We start from the raw sequence: 13,020 nt of genomic DNA on the forward strand, positions 1-13,020 counted from the left end.
CAAACATAACACCCCCTGGGCATGGACAGCAGAGTGCGGATGTGCTATTCAACAGATCAAGCACCTCCTTACATCACCACCAGCACTAGCTCATTTTGACCTCTCCAGTCCCACCCTGGTGACTTGTGGTGTATTAGCTGTGGCAGTCGGAGCAATCCTCTCACAGATGCTTGGTGGCATTGAAGGTTCTATTGCTTTTGATTAGTGAGCTAGGCAAAAGTACTTAGTGGGAGAGAGAGAGACACTGGTATGCATTTGGGCATGTGAGCGCTGGAACATGTTCTGGCACATGTACTTTTTGGACGATCCTTTACACTCAGAACAGACCACCAGACTCTTACTAACCTCATGTTCTCTGCGGGAAGCAGAGTCAGTTAGTGTATGAGCCCTTACAGACCTCAGTGTCTCTTGAGGAATTCTTCATTACCCTCAGCACCTACATTTGGTCAAGATGGCCAACTCAGGTGAGCTCTGACTTGATCCCCTACTCACAAGTTAAGACAGAACTGACATGCTGGGGTGAGCCATACATTGCACGGGGGGGCTCCGCCCCTTAGGGAGCGGGTTCTGTCAATGGCACACAACGGATAGTTAAACTGAAACAGAGATGCAGAGACTTGGTTTGGTGGCCAGGGATTGATAGAGAGCTAAAAGCTTTTGTATGTGACTGCACACCTTGTCTGCTCGGTGGCAAAACAGGAACACCCTTTCAGCCTCTCGACTGGCCCACCAAGCCATGGGAGCATCTCAGATGGACATCTGTGGGGAGCTCGTATTGGTTCCCCACCATCAGTGGTTCCCAGTTGTGTTGTATGACCTACACTTCAAGTGGCCTGAGGTTGTGCCTAAGGGCTTAGTTACAACTTTTGCAATGATTGATTTTCTGGAGCAGCTCTTTTTCCGTTGGGGCAGCCCGCAGTCCATTACCACAGACAATGGGCCACAGGTTTTCATCTTACCTGCCCACATATTGCCTACTACCATTTCCAAGCTAATAGTGCTGTGAAAAGTCTGAAAAATGGCATACGTGTACACCTTGCCCAAGGTATTCCATTTAAGGCTGCTCTTTCCCAGACACTCTTGCATAATCACACCACTCAACATGCCACCACAGGAGTATCCCTTGCCAGTCTTACACTAGACAGGGAACTGGAATTACCATTGACCAGGCTGCGCCCACCTCGTCAGCTCCCAGTGAACACTTTCAGGTTCATCAAAACCAGCGCAACATGAGAGCCAGATATAACAGCAAGCATCATACTTGGCCTACCAAGATACAAGTATAGGATTGGGTAAGAGCCTGTAGGCCACACTGCAGCAATAATCTAAATCCTAGCCCCTCCAGGTCATATGGCAGCTAGGGCCAGTCACTTTTGAGCTTGCTAATGGCTAGTCGCTGGCATGCTAGTTGTCAGTCCTACTCGACCCGCTCCAAGCGGTGGGAGGCGGGTGTGCTAACAAGAACGCTAAAGACCACAGCCGCTAGCGAGTCTCTTGAGATCAGGGGAGTGAGGTTTAAACGCACAGCTCTTTCTGGCCTTTGTTACACTCACCGCCCTAAATCTCACTCCAATCCGGGTTACGACACCAAATGTATATGATCCTACTTGACCCCCTCAGAGCGGGATTTGAACAAGGGTTTCTGGAGTGGGTGGGGGGCGAGCTAACAAGGACGCTAAAGGCTTATGCTAATGCCTCTTGAGGCCAAGGGAGTGAGGTTTACACGCACAGCTCTTACTGGCCTACATCTGTTACACAAGCTATGTTTAATTACAATATTGTTATTTTTGCTCTCAAACTCAGTTTGTTTCATTGCATAATAAAAACACAAAAGTAATTACCAACCTGGTCTCATTGTGAAAATGTACCTCTGGCAACGTTTTTGCAAACCGCCAAAATACGTACCAATAAGTACATATCTCTGCAGTTTCAAAGTGAAATGAACACTAGAGGCAGTAAAACAGCAAGCACTTTTTATCGTTTTTTTTTTTCCATGTAAATTTATAAATTTTGGAGTTTGCGTCACTTAATCTGCTCCATATGCTCTGCTTTTTTTATATAATAAGTTTGCTCAGTAGCTCAGCTGGTACAGATTTATACTTGTAATAATGAAAGCTCAGGTACGAATCCTGTGAAAGACAAGTCATGATAAAAGAGCTCAAAGATGAGTTCACACACGCTAACAAGACATGGTTACTATTGTATTTTTGTCACATTTGCTTTTGTTAACACTATCGATTAGGTTTAGGGTTTAGTGTAGGTGTACATTAAAAAAATAATGTCACAAAACGTCAGATTGACGCTCATCTGTTCCGGGAAAAAAACGAAGCTTTTGGCAGCACCCAGTGGACATATCACTTTGAAACTGCAGTGATATGTACATATTGGTACGTATTTTGGGGTTTGCAAAAACGTTGCCAGAGGTACATTTTCGCAATGAGACCAGGCTGCCAAATCCAGTCATAACTATGTTTGGAAACCTTAAGACTGATGTAAACTACACACATCCATTTCATACTTATTCAGAGAAATAAGTATTCTCAGTGACAGCTATTTGTAATCCAACATCTTACACAGAATCAGCTGTTAATGAACAAATGAATGAACAGTTCAATCTTTTCCCATCATGTTTGGTTTCCATTTGTTTAGAATATTGCCAAGGGTATTCTGATGGTGGTTTGGAAAGTGAGAAATGCATTGGTACATTTTAAAGACACTTTAAAGACTTCTAACTGTGTACAGTATGCAAATGAGTTCCACAGGAGAAAGGAGGGTGAGTCTCACTGTGGACCCCCTCTGATGCCAGCAGCCAAACGCAACTCTGGAATGGAGAAGCGCCAAATTGCAATCTCCTCCTATTCGGAAAAGGATAAAGGTACCCTTTCAACAGACACACCTTGTTCTGAGTTTCTCCTTGAGAGAGACTATGACAGAGCAACCAAGTTCTGAGTCTCCCTTCAAGAGAGACATAACAGATACACCGTAATGTTCTGAGTTTCTCCTTGAGAGAGACAAACAGTTGACTTAGTTCTGAGTTTATCCTGCGAGGATGGGACTGTGACAGAGCAACCAAGTTCTGAGCCTCTGGTTCATCCAGAGAAACAACAAAAGATCCGAGGATCTGAATCTACAGCTTGTGTGGCAGCAACAGATACGACCACGTTCTGAGCCTCCAGCCTGTGAGGAAAGAGACATTAACAACCACTACGTTCAGAGTTTTAGTCCAGCGAGACTACAGCACGTCCCAGAGAGACCAAAGTGGATTGACCAAGTCCTGAGTGTCTGACCCACAGAGTCAGAAGACACAGAGAGACATTTGCAATGAGGTTAAGCTCAGGAGAGCAAACCTTCACTTCAAGGTTCCTTCGTCTGCGTGTTCTTCTGCACCTACTTCAGGGCCTCATCTGCGTGTTCCAGATTTTAGGACCCTTTGGTGCTCCAGGAGATCAGCATCCAACAGATCTTCGTGTTCAAGACTGTTGAAACGGATTCCAGCTCCTTTCCCACTGCATTGTCACCCAGCACAACCAGTTGAAGAAGTCACCTCCATCGGACTGCTTACTCAACCACGTGGAACGTAAATATCACTTAACCAAACCTCTTTCCAGAAACCTTGGCATTGTCGTATATTACCAGTATGTGATTTTCTAATTTACATTAGAGGTAATTTAACTGATGCGAGTTAATAACAAATAATCTTTCGTTATTTGTTTGATGCATAATAAGGTTCTTCACCTTAGTTTCAGAAAAACAACAGTTTATCTTTCCATAAGATAATGCAACTCTTCCATAGCCACACTCAACTTAATCACATGTATTTGATGTTTCTTATGCACTTTATTCCTTTATCATTCATTGTATTCATTTAGTAGTTGTGTTAGTTATTCTTGTTTATCTTTTGTTAATAAAATCTATTTTATTACAATTGTGTCTTACTAGGCTCTACAAGTTAGAAATCTCACCAAACTTTCAGATAAATCAGCTGACCAACTCTCCCCACTTTGCATTCAATCTAAAATGATTGAACAGCCTCCCGTTTGGAGTGTTCTCATAGAGCCAAGGTAAAAGACCTTGACTAGTGTCCCAAACTCAGAGAGGGGGAAGGTGGTCATCTGATGTACTCATAACCACACCTTAAGTGACGTGTGATCCAAAAATCACAACGTCAGCGGTGACGTGAGTACCAATCACTACCTTACTTAACGTCCTTGATGGACGAAGGTAAAATCACTACATAATTGGCGTCCCTTGTTTGGGCCCAAAAGTGAAATTATTACACTACCATAACCCTATAGTAATTACATGTAGTTTATATTATTCAGTGCTTAAATATATAATTACACTGTAACAATCACACCGTAAAATAGTGTAACCTTAATAATTTTTTGACACTTAAATCATGTGAATCATCTATTGAAACTCCATTCAATTTTTTTGTAAGTGTCTTACTGTAGTGTAACCTTTTTGATTTGGTGAACAACATGCTGTTTATTTAGCTTAACTTGGAATAAACCAAGAATATTCCTTCATTATTTTGCAAGGGTTTGCTTTCAATTTTCAACAGCCTAAGAGGTTTCATATTATGCGCGAAAATCATTCATTCATCAATTAATTCATTCAATCAATCATTTCATTAGAAATGTAGTGCTCCGTTTCTCTGTTTTCATCTGTAAGCTGTTGGTTTTTGAAGAAACTTTTTTCGTTTTTGTAAGTCTGAGTTCTACTTTTGCTTGTTTGTGCTTCGCCAGTGTGCTGTGTCTGCTGTAAACATTTTCCAGGCACTGAACACTGTGAATATTTAAATAAAATTTCATTAAAGCTTTTCCAATTTCACCCCATGAATTTGTGAACTCTCATTGATGTTATAGATGCTTTCTACATTTAATACAAAACAGCAACACTATCATCAGTCATAAGAACAAGTGCTGTATTGCACATGCTTACTGTAAATTTGGCCCTATCCGCAAATTGCAGCGTGAGGCATTCAGAACACTTAAATAAATGCTTGGACAATCAATCCAGACTCCCTCAAGTAACCGGAGTGATACAGGTGTCTTCAAACCATTAAGGCTGATGACACCAACAACTTACACAGCCATGAATTTTTAAATATAAAAATGGATTATTTATAAAACTAACCCCCACGAGGAGCTGAGGTGTTCACGTTTGGTCGTGATGAAAATGCCATTCAATTTATGCGACGCTTCTCATACGTTGCATTACATTTGATCATGTAATTTGAATACAGGCACTAAAAGTAGCGTATGGTTGGATGAACAAAGCCAGACTGCAGAATGCTAAGTATAGGTATTAATGTCTGGTGTGTCTCTTCCTCTGTCAAACCAGCGAAAACCGAGAAGACGCAGACCAAAGCTTAGTGTCAAACTACTTTAAATATGTCAATGTAACCTGAGAAAAACCATAAAAATTTTTTTAAAAAAAAGACTTTTCGTGTGTGGCTCTCGAATTGAAACAAAGTATTCAAAGATATCTATAGTGTTTGGTCCTAACACTTGTCTTCTGTAAAAATGTTAAGTGGGACCCATTTCGTGAGATTTGCTTAATAATTTAACACGGCCTTAAACCAATTCCCTTCAAGTGCCCAGATGGTGTTTTTATTAGGCAAATGTTCAGTACTCAAGTAGAATAATTTACGCACCTTAAAAAAAAGCCCTGCTACAGTACCTTCAAGCCCTGCAATTCACTGAACTCAGAATAATTCACCACATGCTGCTCTGTTGATATTCAGCTCAACAATAAAATGAAAAGAAAAAGTCTTTCCTGGATATCCGTCTGTTTGCACATGGACAGTTTGGACGTTTCAAAACTGGTTCTGACATTGTGAACTTGAGTCAACACACTTTGGTTCCTCAAAGACTCTAATAATCAATCCACAACGGTTCTTTCTCCAAGTAAAGACGTACTTACAATCAGACATGTAGAGGCTGAATGTCTCGCAGCTTGAAAGCAGGGAAGCTGTGAGTACCTATTATGCTTCTTGTTTTAATTCGAATTGAGTATTAAAGTTGTACCAAAATAGCCTCTTAAACTGGTGCACTATTTAGTATGCAGACAAGAATGTTAAAAAGTCAGGTAAACGAATTGGTCTGTCCTAATTGGCATAAAAGAGCACGTTCACATTTCTCTCATGTTTCTTTTGATTGGATCAGACTAGCGTCGTCCTTCTGATATGGAAATTGAGCTACCAACTCAGATGAGCGAGAAAATGTCAGCGTCATTAAAATGTGGACGACGGCCTTTTGATTACTTTCATTCTGGGCAAAAAGACTGTCGCTGAGGAAGTAAATTATGAATAACTTGGAGAGCTATATTTGTTTCTCACTGGCTTAAAACAGTTACGTCAGATGGGATACAGGTCTTTTACAACGGATCACAGCATGTAACACGGCAGACTCAACTATGATCAAAAGAGAGAGAAACAAGCGGAGTGTGAAATAGCTTCCTGTGTTGCAGTCTATAGTATGCAGCCGGTTATATGAAGCCTGTAAGACAGACGTTTTTTTGCCTACGGGCAACCCACCTTGCTCATTCGTGGAAAGAGCCAGTCGAGAGTTTACACTTGAGACTAGAAGCACAATTGCAAAATGTTTCCATGGCAGGGGAGAACGGGGAGTGTTTAAACATCTGTAACTCAGTGCTCTTTTTATTCTGCATGTATGCGTCACAAACTTTGATTTGACATTCGATTGTTGATAGCCCTGTGAAACCTTTGTTTTATTTTTTTATGCACAGTGTCATACCAACAAAGTGGTCGTCATGTGTGATTTCTCTCTTCATTGTAAAAACAAAATAAAAGATACATCCAAATCAACTTGGATGTTGAAGTAATTTCAACTTACATTAAACTGACTTTAAAAAATGTATTGAATCTTGTATCATTTATTTTAAAAAAGAGGAAAATTGTTAAAACAATGTAATTTTTTTTACAGTGTTAAACTTGTTGCAACTCAACCCTTGTTTCAAAACATAGCTAGGCCTACCAACAAAAATAACATTATATATATATATATATATATATATATATATATATATATATATATATATATATATATATATATATATATATATATATATATATATATATATATATATATATATATATATATATATATATATATAATTATTTTTATTTTTTTTACAAATATTCTGAAGATTTCGTATACACTGTTATTATACACGCAACCCTAATGCTCAAAATACTTAATTGGTTTGAGTGGGACAAACTTAAAATAAACAAATGAGTTATGAGTATTTAGACCTTTCTTTTTCTTTTGAATTAACAGCACAGGTATATTTCAAGTAAACTGAACTGTTTCATTGCTTTCAATGAAACAATTGAATTTCCTTTCATTTAGACTTAAGTTAATTTGAGTTAACTGCTTTGCTCATGGCACTCGAAACTTAAATGATAAGATGAAGTGTTAAATAATGTTTTTTTGTGCAAGATTAAAGGTAAGGGAGATTTAGAAGTGATTAATGTTTTGTTAAGTTAATTTAGAAGAGTTTCTGTTAATGTGGGCTTTTGGAGAGTTACCACTGTAAAAAATCCAACTTATGTTTTGTATGACAAATTCAGCTTTAAAAGTTTATTCAACTATTTAATATGAAAAAGTTTTAACAACTAATTGATCCTAGGTTGAGAAAACTCAAAAATGTTCTGCAGCTGGTTGCCTTAAACTTTTTTTACAGTGCATCATGGTGACAAGTGGTGCTTGCTGCTTGGTTTGAGAGTAGGTAAGTTACATATTTTTTGAGTTCTGACAACTCATTAGGGTTTAAAGTGAAGTGTACTCATTTGATTTGAAAGAACTCAAAATAAAAAAGTTAATTTAACTACATATTTTATGTTAATTGCTATATCAAAATGTATGAGTTAGCTAACTCTGTACTTCAAGTTAGGAGCAATTAACATGCATGAGTACTACAAACTCCAAACTTGATAGCTCTGCTTACTTAAAGGTCTCATGAACTGGCTTTTTAAAAAAAAATGATATACTGTTGTCTGAGGTCAACTTATGATGTTTGCGTGATTTTTACATTTAAAAACATCATAATAAATAAGTAATAGGCTACTTTCTGTCTTGGTTTTGAGGCTCTCTGAAAAACGATCAGTTTTGATGGGCGTGCCACACTGAAGACTTGGAAGTAAACGCCCACGGCTAGGATTGGATAACATTTGCATATTTAATGAGCTTCTGCTCCCCTGTCAGTGACAGCGTATGGCAAATGGCAACCGGAATTAATCACCCAGCCCACAGCCAGGGCTCGCAAAATGTCTTTATTAAACAAACACAAGGATTCATCTCTTATCCACCCGCGATTGATTGGAATGTTATTTCTGTATCATTTTGCTCGATCATCAGTGAATATAACCGCGAAGCGCGCACGCGCGCTAGCCCATCTGAAAAGCACATATATAGCCCCGGGACTTTGAGCTTTGCGAGTTGGCGTAACAAGTCCGAGTCTGATCACAAATGAACCAATAACACCTTCTCCAGCCTGTGACCGAGTGCTAAGGTATGTAATCAATAGATATCAAACGATCTGTAACAATGCAATACTAACACATATTAAAACATGTTTTACTCACTTGTTGCACCGTTCCTGTCGGATCCAATATAGAAGGCACAGCATTGTGTTTTAATCTCAAATGTCTGCAAATCCATTCTCGACCTCTATCTTGTTTACAATCGATTCCGCATCGTTGAGCTTCACGAGTCGGTGCTTCTGCGTCCTAATACGTCAATGGTCGTCATATTCTGAGATCTCTCGTTTTCTGGGCCTGGTGTCTATAAAAGCTTTTCTTTGACTAACAAGGATGTTTTCAGCTCTGAAACTTACAGGATATTCTTATATCACGATTAACTTTTATATACTAAAAGCTCGAAGGAAAGTTGATTTCTCAATTCATCACCCCTTTAAAATTGGGAACATAATAACTCAAAAAAACATATATTACGGATTACCTCAATTTTTTTGAGTAAGCCCAACTTATTCAGGTTTACAGTACGATGTTTAAATCTATACTAGATTGATAAGAAATGACCTAAATAATAAGTAGGCCTACTAGAGCAGCAAATTGTTGCAATGTTTACTGCTGTTGGCTATTTAGTGAAAATGTTGGTGCTGGTGAAATATACAATTAGCCTACATGTTAAATGTATGCATAAAATGCAAACCTTAATTAGGGTGGTCAGACCCCCTTTAAACCCCCTTTAATGATTTTCTACCTGATTTCAGTTATTTTCATCTGACATAGATATGTAGAATGTACATACATGTAATAAGTGCCTGGTTAACATTGTTGTTTGCCCTGCATGTGAAACCTTTATATTTTTACACACAGTGTCGTACCAGGAAAGTGGTGGTCATGTGTGATTTCTCTCTTGAACTGGTGGTGTTGCATTGCAACTCAACCCTTGCTTCAAAACTCCCGTCTCTCCTAATCAAAGTTACCCCAAAAAATAACATAATTAAATTATTGGTTTTAGTGTAACTCAACTGTAACAGCCCATGTAACAGTGTATTAAAAAAAAAATCAAAATATTTGTAATTTATTTATTTATTTTGTCATTACAGTGGTGGCTAGCTATCATTGTTCTACGCGCTGTAAAAAAAAGTTGCTGACTTAAAATTTTAAGTAGAATCAACTTAAATTACATTAAACTGGGGGGAAATTGAATGTCACAACTTAGATTAATGTTTGATTGCTCAAAAATTCTGAAAATGTTTTGGCTTGCCTGACGTCATAAAATGCCTAGTGGATGTGATTATTTGTCAATTACAAAAGGTATGTAGTGCATTATGGATTATGATTATTAAATACTATTATGTCTATTATGAGCCAAATTCCACAATATGATAGCTTTTGATCACCTTTAAAAGAAGAAAAGTGCTCTTTAGACGTTATGTGTATGTTTTATGATAGGCTTATATTCGCGCTGTTTAAATATAGATTGATAAGTATCTAAATAATAAGTAGAGCAGCGAACTGTTAGCTATTCAGTGAAAACTTTTGTGCTGCTGAAATAAACAATTAGCCTACCCTATGTAGGCTTAAATGCATGCATAAAATGCAAACCTAATTAGGGTGGTCAATAATTCGCTACATGATTTCAGCTGCAAGTTATTTCCATCTGAAGCAGAGATGTACAATATGCATACATGTAGCCTAAAGTTAGGCCAATATGTGCCTGGTTAACTGCCGCGTGCTGTAGTGCGTCTCAGTGTGTGTCTTTAAGTAGTACGCTGCGGTAGGAGGAGTTGTAGCGGTTGTGACGCCGCCAGCGGAGCCGTGGTGCTGAGCTGAACAGCGCCTGTCCACCTGCAGTAGGGCGCGAGACCGACCGGGACAATATTCTCTGCGCATCGCTCAGCGGAAGCCTGCTTACCGACAGCACATCTCACAGGAATTATCTCCACGTTTGTGAATAACAAACATCTGCCTCCTCTGCTGATGGCAAAAATGAAAACCGGCTGCGCGATTCTTGTGGCATGTGCCTTAGTTGTGGGCACATCTTTGGTAAGTCCAAATGTTTTATTTACAAACATTCTGGAAGTAATAGTACTTGAAATTAGACACTCGTATGCCGAACATGTTGAACAGTGCACTTATATTTGTGCATTCTATGTGCGTACTTAGTAAAATAATATAGTGGTGCATCGAGCGTTCACTTTGTCTGTTTGGAAATCCAAAATTGCTTTCGTAGCACTTCTGTAACAGTCGATTTTTTTTAAATTCTTCTTTCTTTTAAATAACACCAAGACAAAGAAATCAGTTTGTGTTGAACACTGGTCGTCTATCAGTAAGCTGCAGTGGCTTGCAGCTGCACTTTTAACACACATTGCAGAGGATGCGGCGATGCCTGTGGTGTGTCTGGTAATAGTGCTGCTCTGTCGTTACTGGAGGAGTATGTGGATATGCAAATCAATTGTATTAATATTAATATTCATGCTGTGGAGTACTCCTTATCCTGTTCTTAATAGGGTCATCAGGAATGATTTAACTTGTAGCATACTAGGGAACTAGTTGCTTTGGTCTGTGATGTCTTACGTTTAGGATTTATGAAACACTCATTCAAGAAGGAGACACACACACATATACCAGTAAATGAAATCTAGGAGAAAATGTTGAGTAAATATAAGTTCTTGAAATATTACTGTTGGATGTATGGCAGATATTGACATTCTCTTTGATGACTCATTCAGAATAAAATCTGTATCCAGCTGGGGGTGAAACGTAGCTATAAAGCTGCATTCACATGGTGGGCAGAGGCAGCGCTGCTTTAGAAAGTAACCATCTCACAGCCCTCTGACTAATGTGATCTGTAGGGATGCTTTGACAGACGGTTCCTCCGTGGATATATGAAAGAGCTTAGTGCGTCGGCTCTTTGTTGTCTTGATTTTTCAGGTTCATAGTTGTCTGTGCTCCAGAATAGAAAAATATATTGAGAGAGAGACCCCTAAAGGCAACCTCTCGTACAGTTTAGACACATCGAGGCCTGAGCTTGAACCCTGGATCGTTTTAGAAAAGCCTACCATACTGAGACTGGGATAACCTGAATATGACCCACCATCTAATTATGCTAAATCTCCATGGTGAGCACTATCCATTGATGCATACACACACACACTCACACACACACACACACACACACACACACACACACACACACACACACACACACACACACACACACACACACACACACACACACACACACACACACACACACACACACACACACACACACACACACACACACACACACACACACACACACTAGGTCACTGTCCTAAAATAGATGCCACTGTAATGGGCACAATTTCTCTACTGATTCACATGGCAGAACTCCAGCGCAACCTTCTTTCCTATGCACTTCCTGTCTTCCATCGCATCCTCGTTTTGTCCCTCGGTTTATTTTAATCATCAAACAGGCTCATTTAGCTCTTGTTAATTTTTTAGAGAAGCTCTTGATGTTTTCACTTGTAAACATTTTTTTTTCAAACTACCATCAGGGCATAAGAATGCAGGCCTCTAAATGAGAATTAAATCACAGATTTGCGGCTTTTGATTTAGAATTTGTTCATTTGCATATTTGCATAGAACTATTGAATATTCAAACACTCAGCTGGATTACAGCAGTGATTCACAACCAAGGGTACATGCACACCGGAGGGTATTTAAGCAGGTTACAGGGGGTACTTGGAAAGATTTAGCTTTGTTAGAGCTACAAAATAGAGCAAAAACATATTTATTTAAATTCAATAATTTGTATAATTTTAAAATAATAACTAATTTTGCTGATTAATCTCAATCATTTTTCAGGAATGTTTCTTAGAATATATTTATACTTTTATTTTACTTATTGATTTATTTACTTCATTGATTCTACTGATTCTAATGGTATTGATAGCGGTTATATAATTGATTAGAAGTGATTATTAATATTAAAGCTAAATTACATCCAGTTAAAAGGAACATTTCTGGTTTGCTTGAGCCTTAAGACAAAATAAGGTTTCAAGCTATTGTCTATTGAACAGTTTTTCATCCCTAAAAGTAAACGCTTGCGTCCCTGCTCTGTGAGTTTGCCTCCTGAAGGTATTTATATCGGTTTCGATAACCTTGAATAAGAACCACAACCCTGTGGTCACAAATCAATTTGCCTAACCACTTCCCCTCTCCTGTGTCTTCATAGCCAATAATGTCTGTCTTTCTCAGGGGAGTCACGGAAACGCTCAAACCATCGCTCCATGCAGACCAGGTTTCTCCCAGAGCTTCTACACCGTATTTGTCCCCAGGGGTGTGCTGCAAGGCCTGAACCCTCACAAAGGTAAGAGCTTGCAGTGCATTGCATGATTCGGCACAGGTTTATTTGTGTGTGTGTGTGTTAATCTCAGTGGAGCTTTAGCAACAGGTTTGTGGGTGAATGCTCGTGCATTCCTCATTCTCTGTGTGTAGGCTAAATGTAATATGTTAAATATGATTTTAGCTTGATA

General features: G+C 38.9%; 1 protein-coding gene across 1 annotated transcript in view; it reads left to right on the forward strand.

Moving 5' to 3' along the window:
* Positions 1-10,286: 10,286 nt before the first annotated feature.
* cdh4 (cadherin 4, type 1, R-cadherin (retinal)) overlaps positions 10,287-13,020 on the forward strand; it is a 302,027-nt gene continuing 299,293 nt past the window's right edge. Inside the window, exons 1-2 of the mRNA XM_079844479.1 lie at positions 10,287-10,543; positions 12,743-12,854. Coding sequence (XP_079700605.1) covers positions 10,478-10,543; positions 12,743-12,854 — 178 coding nt within the window. The 5' untranslated portion in view covers positions 10,287-10,477. The remainder of the gene's footprint in view (positions 10,544-12,742; positions 12,855-13,020) is intronic.

The sequence above is a fragment of the Gobio gobio genome (assembly GCF_949357685.1).
Source record: "Gobio gobio genome assembly, chromosome: 19".
NCBI lineage: Eukaryota > Metazoa > Chordata > Actinopteri > Cypriniformes > Gobionidae > Gobio > Gobio gobio.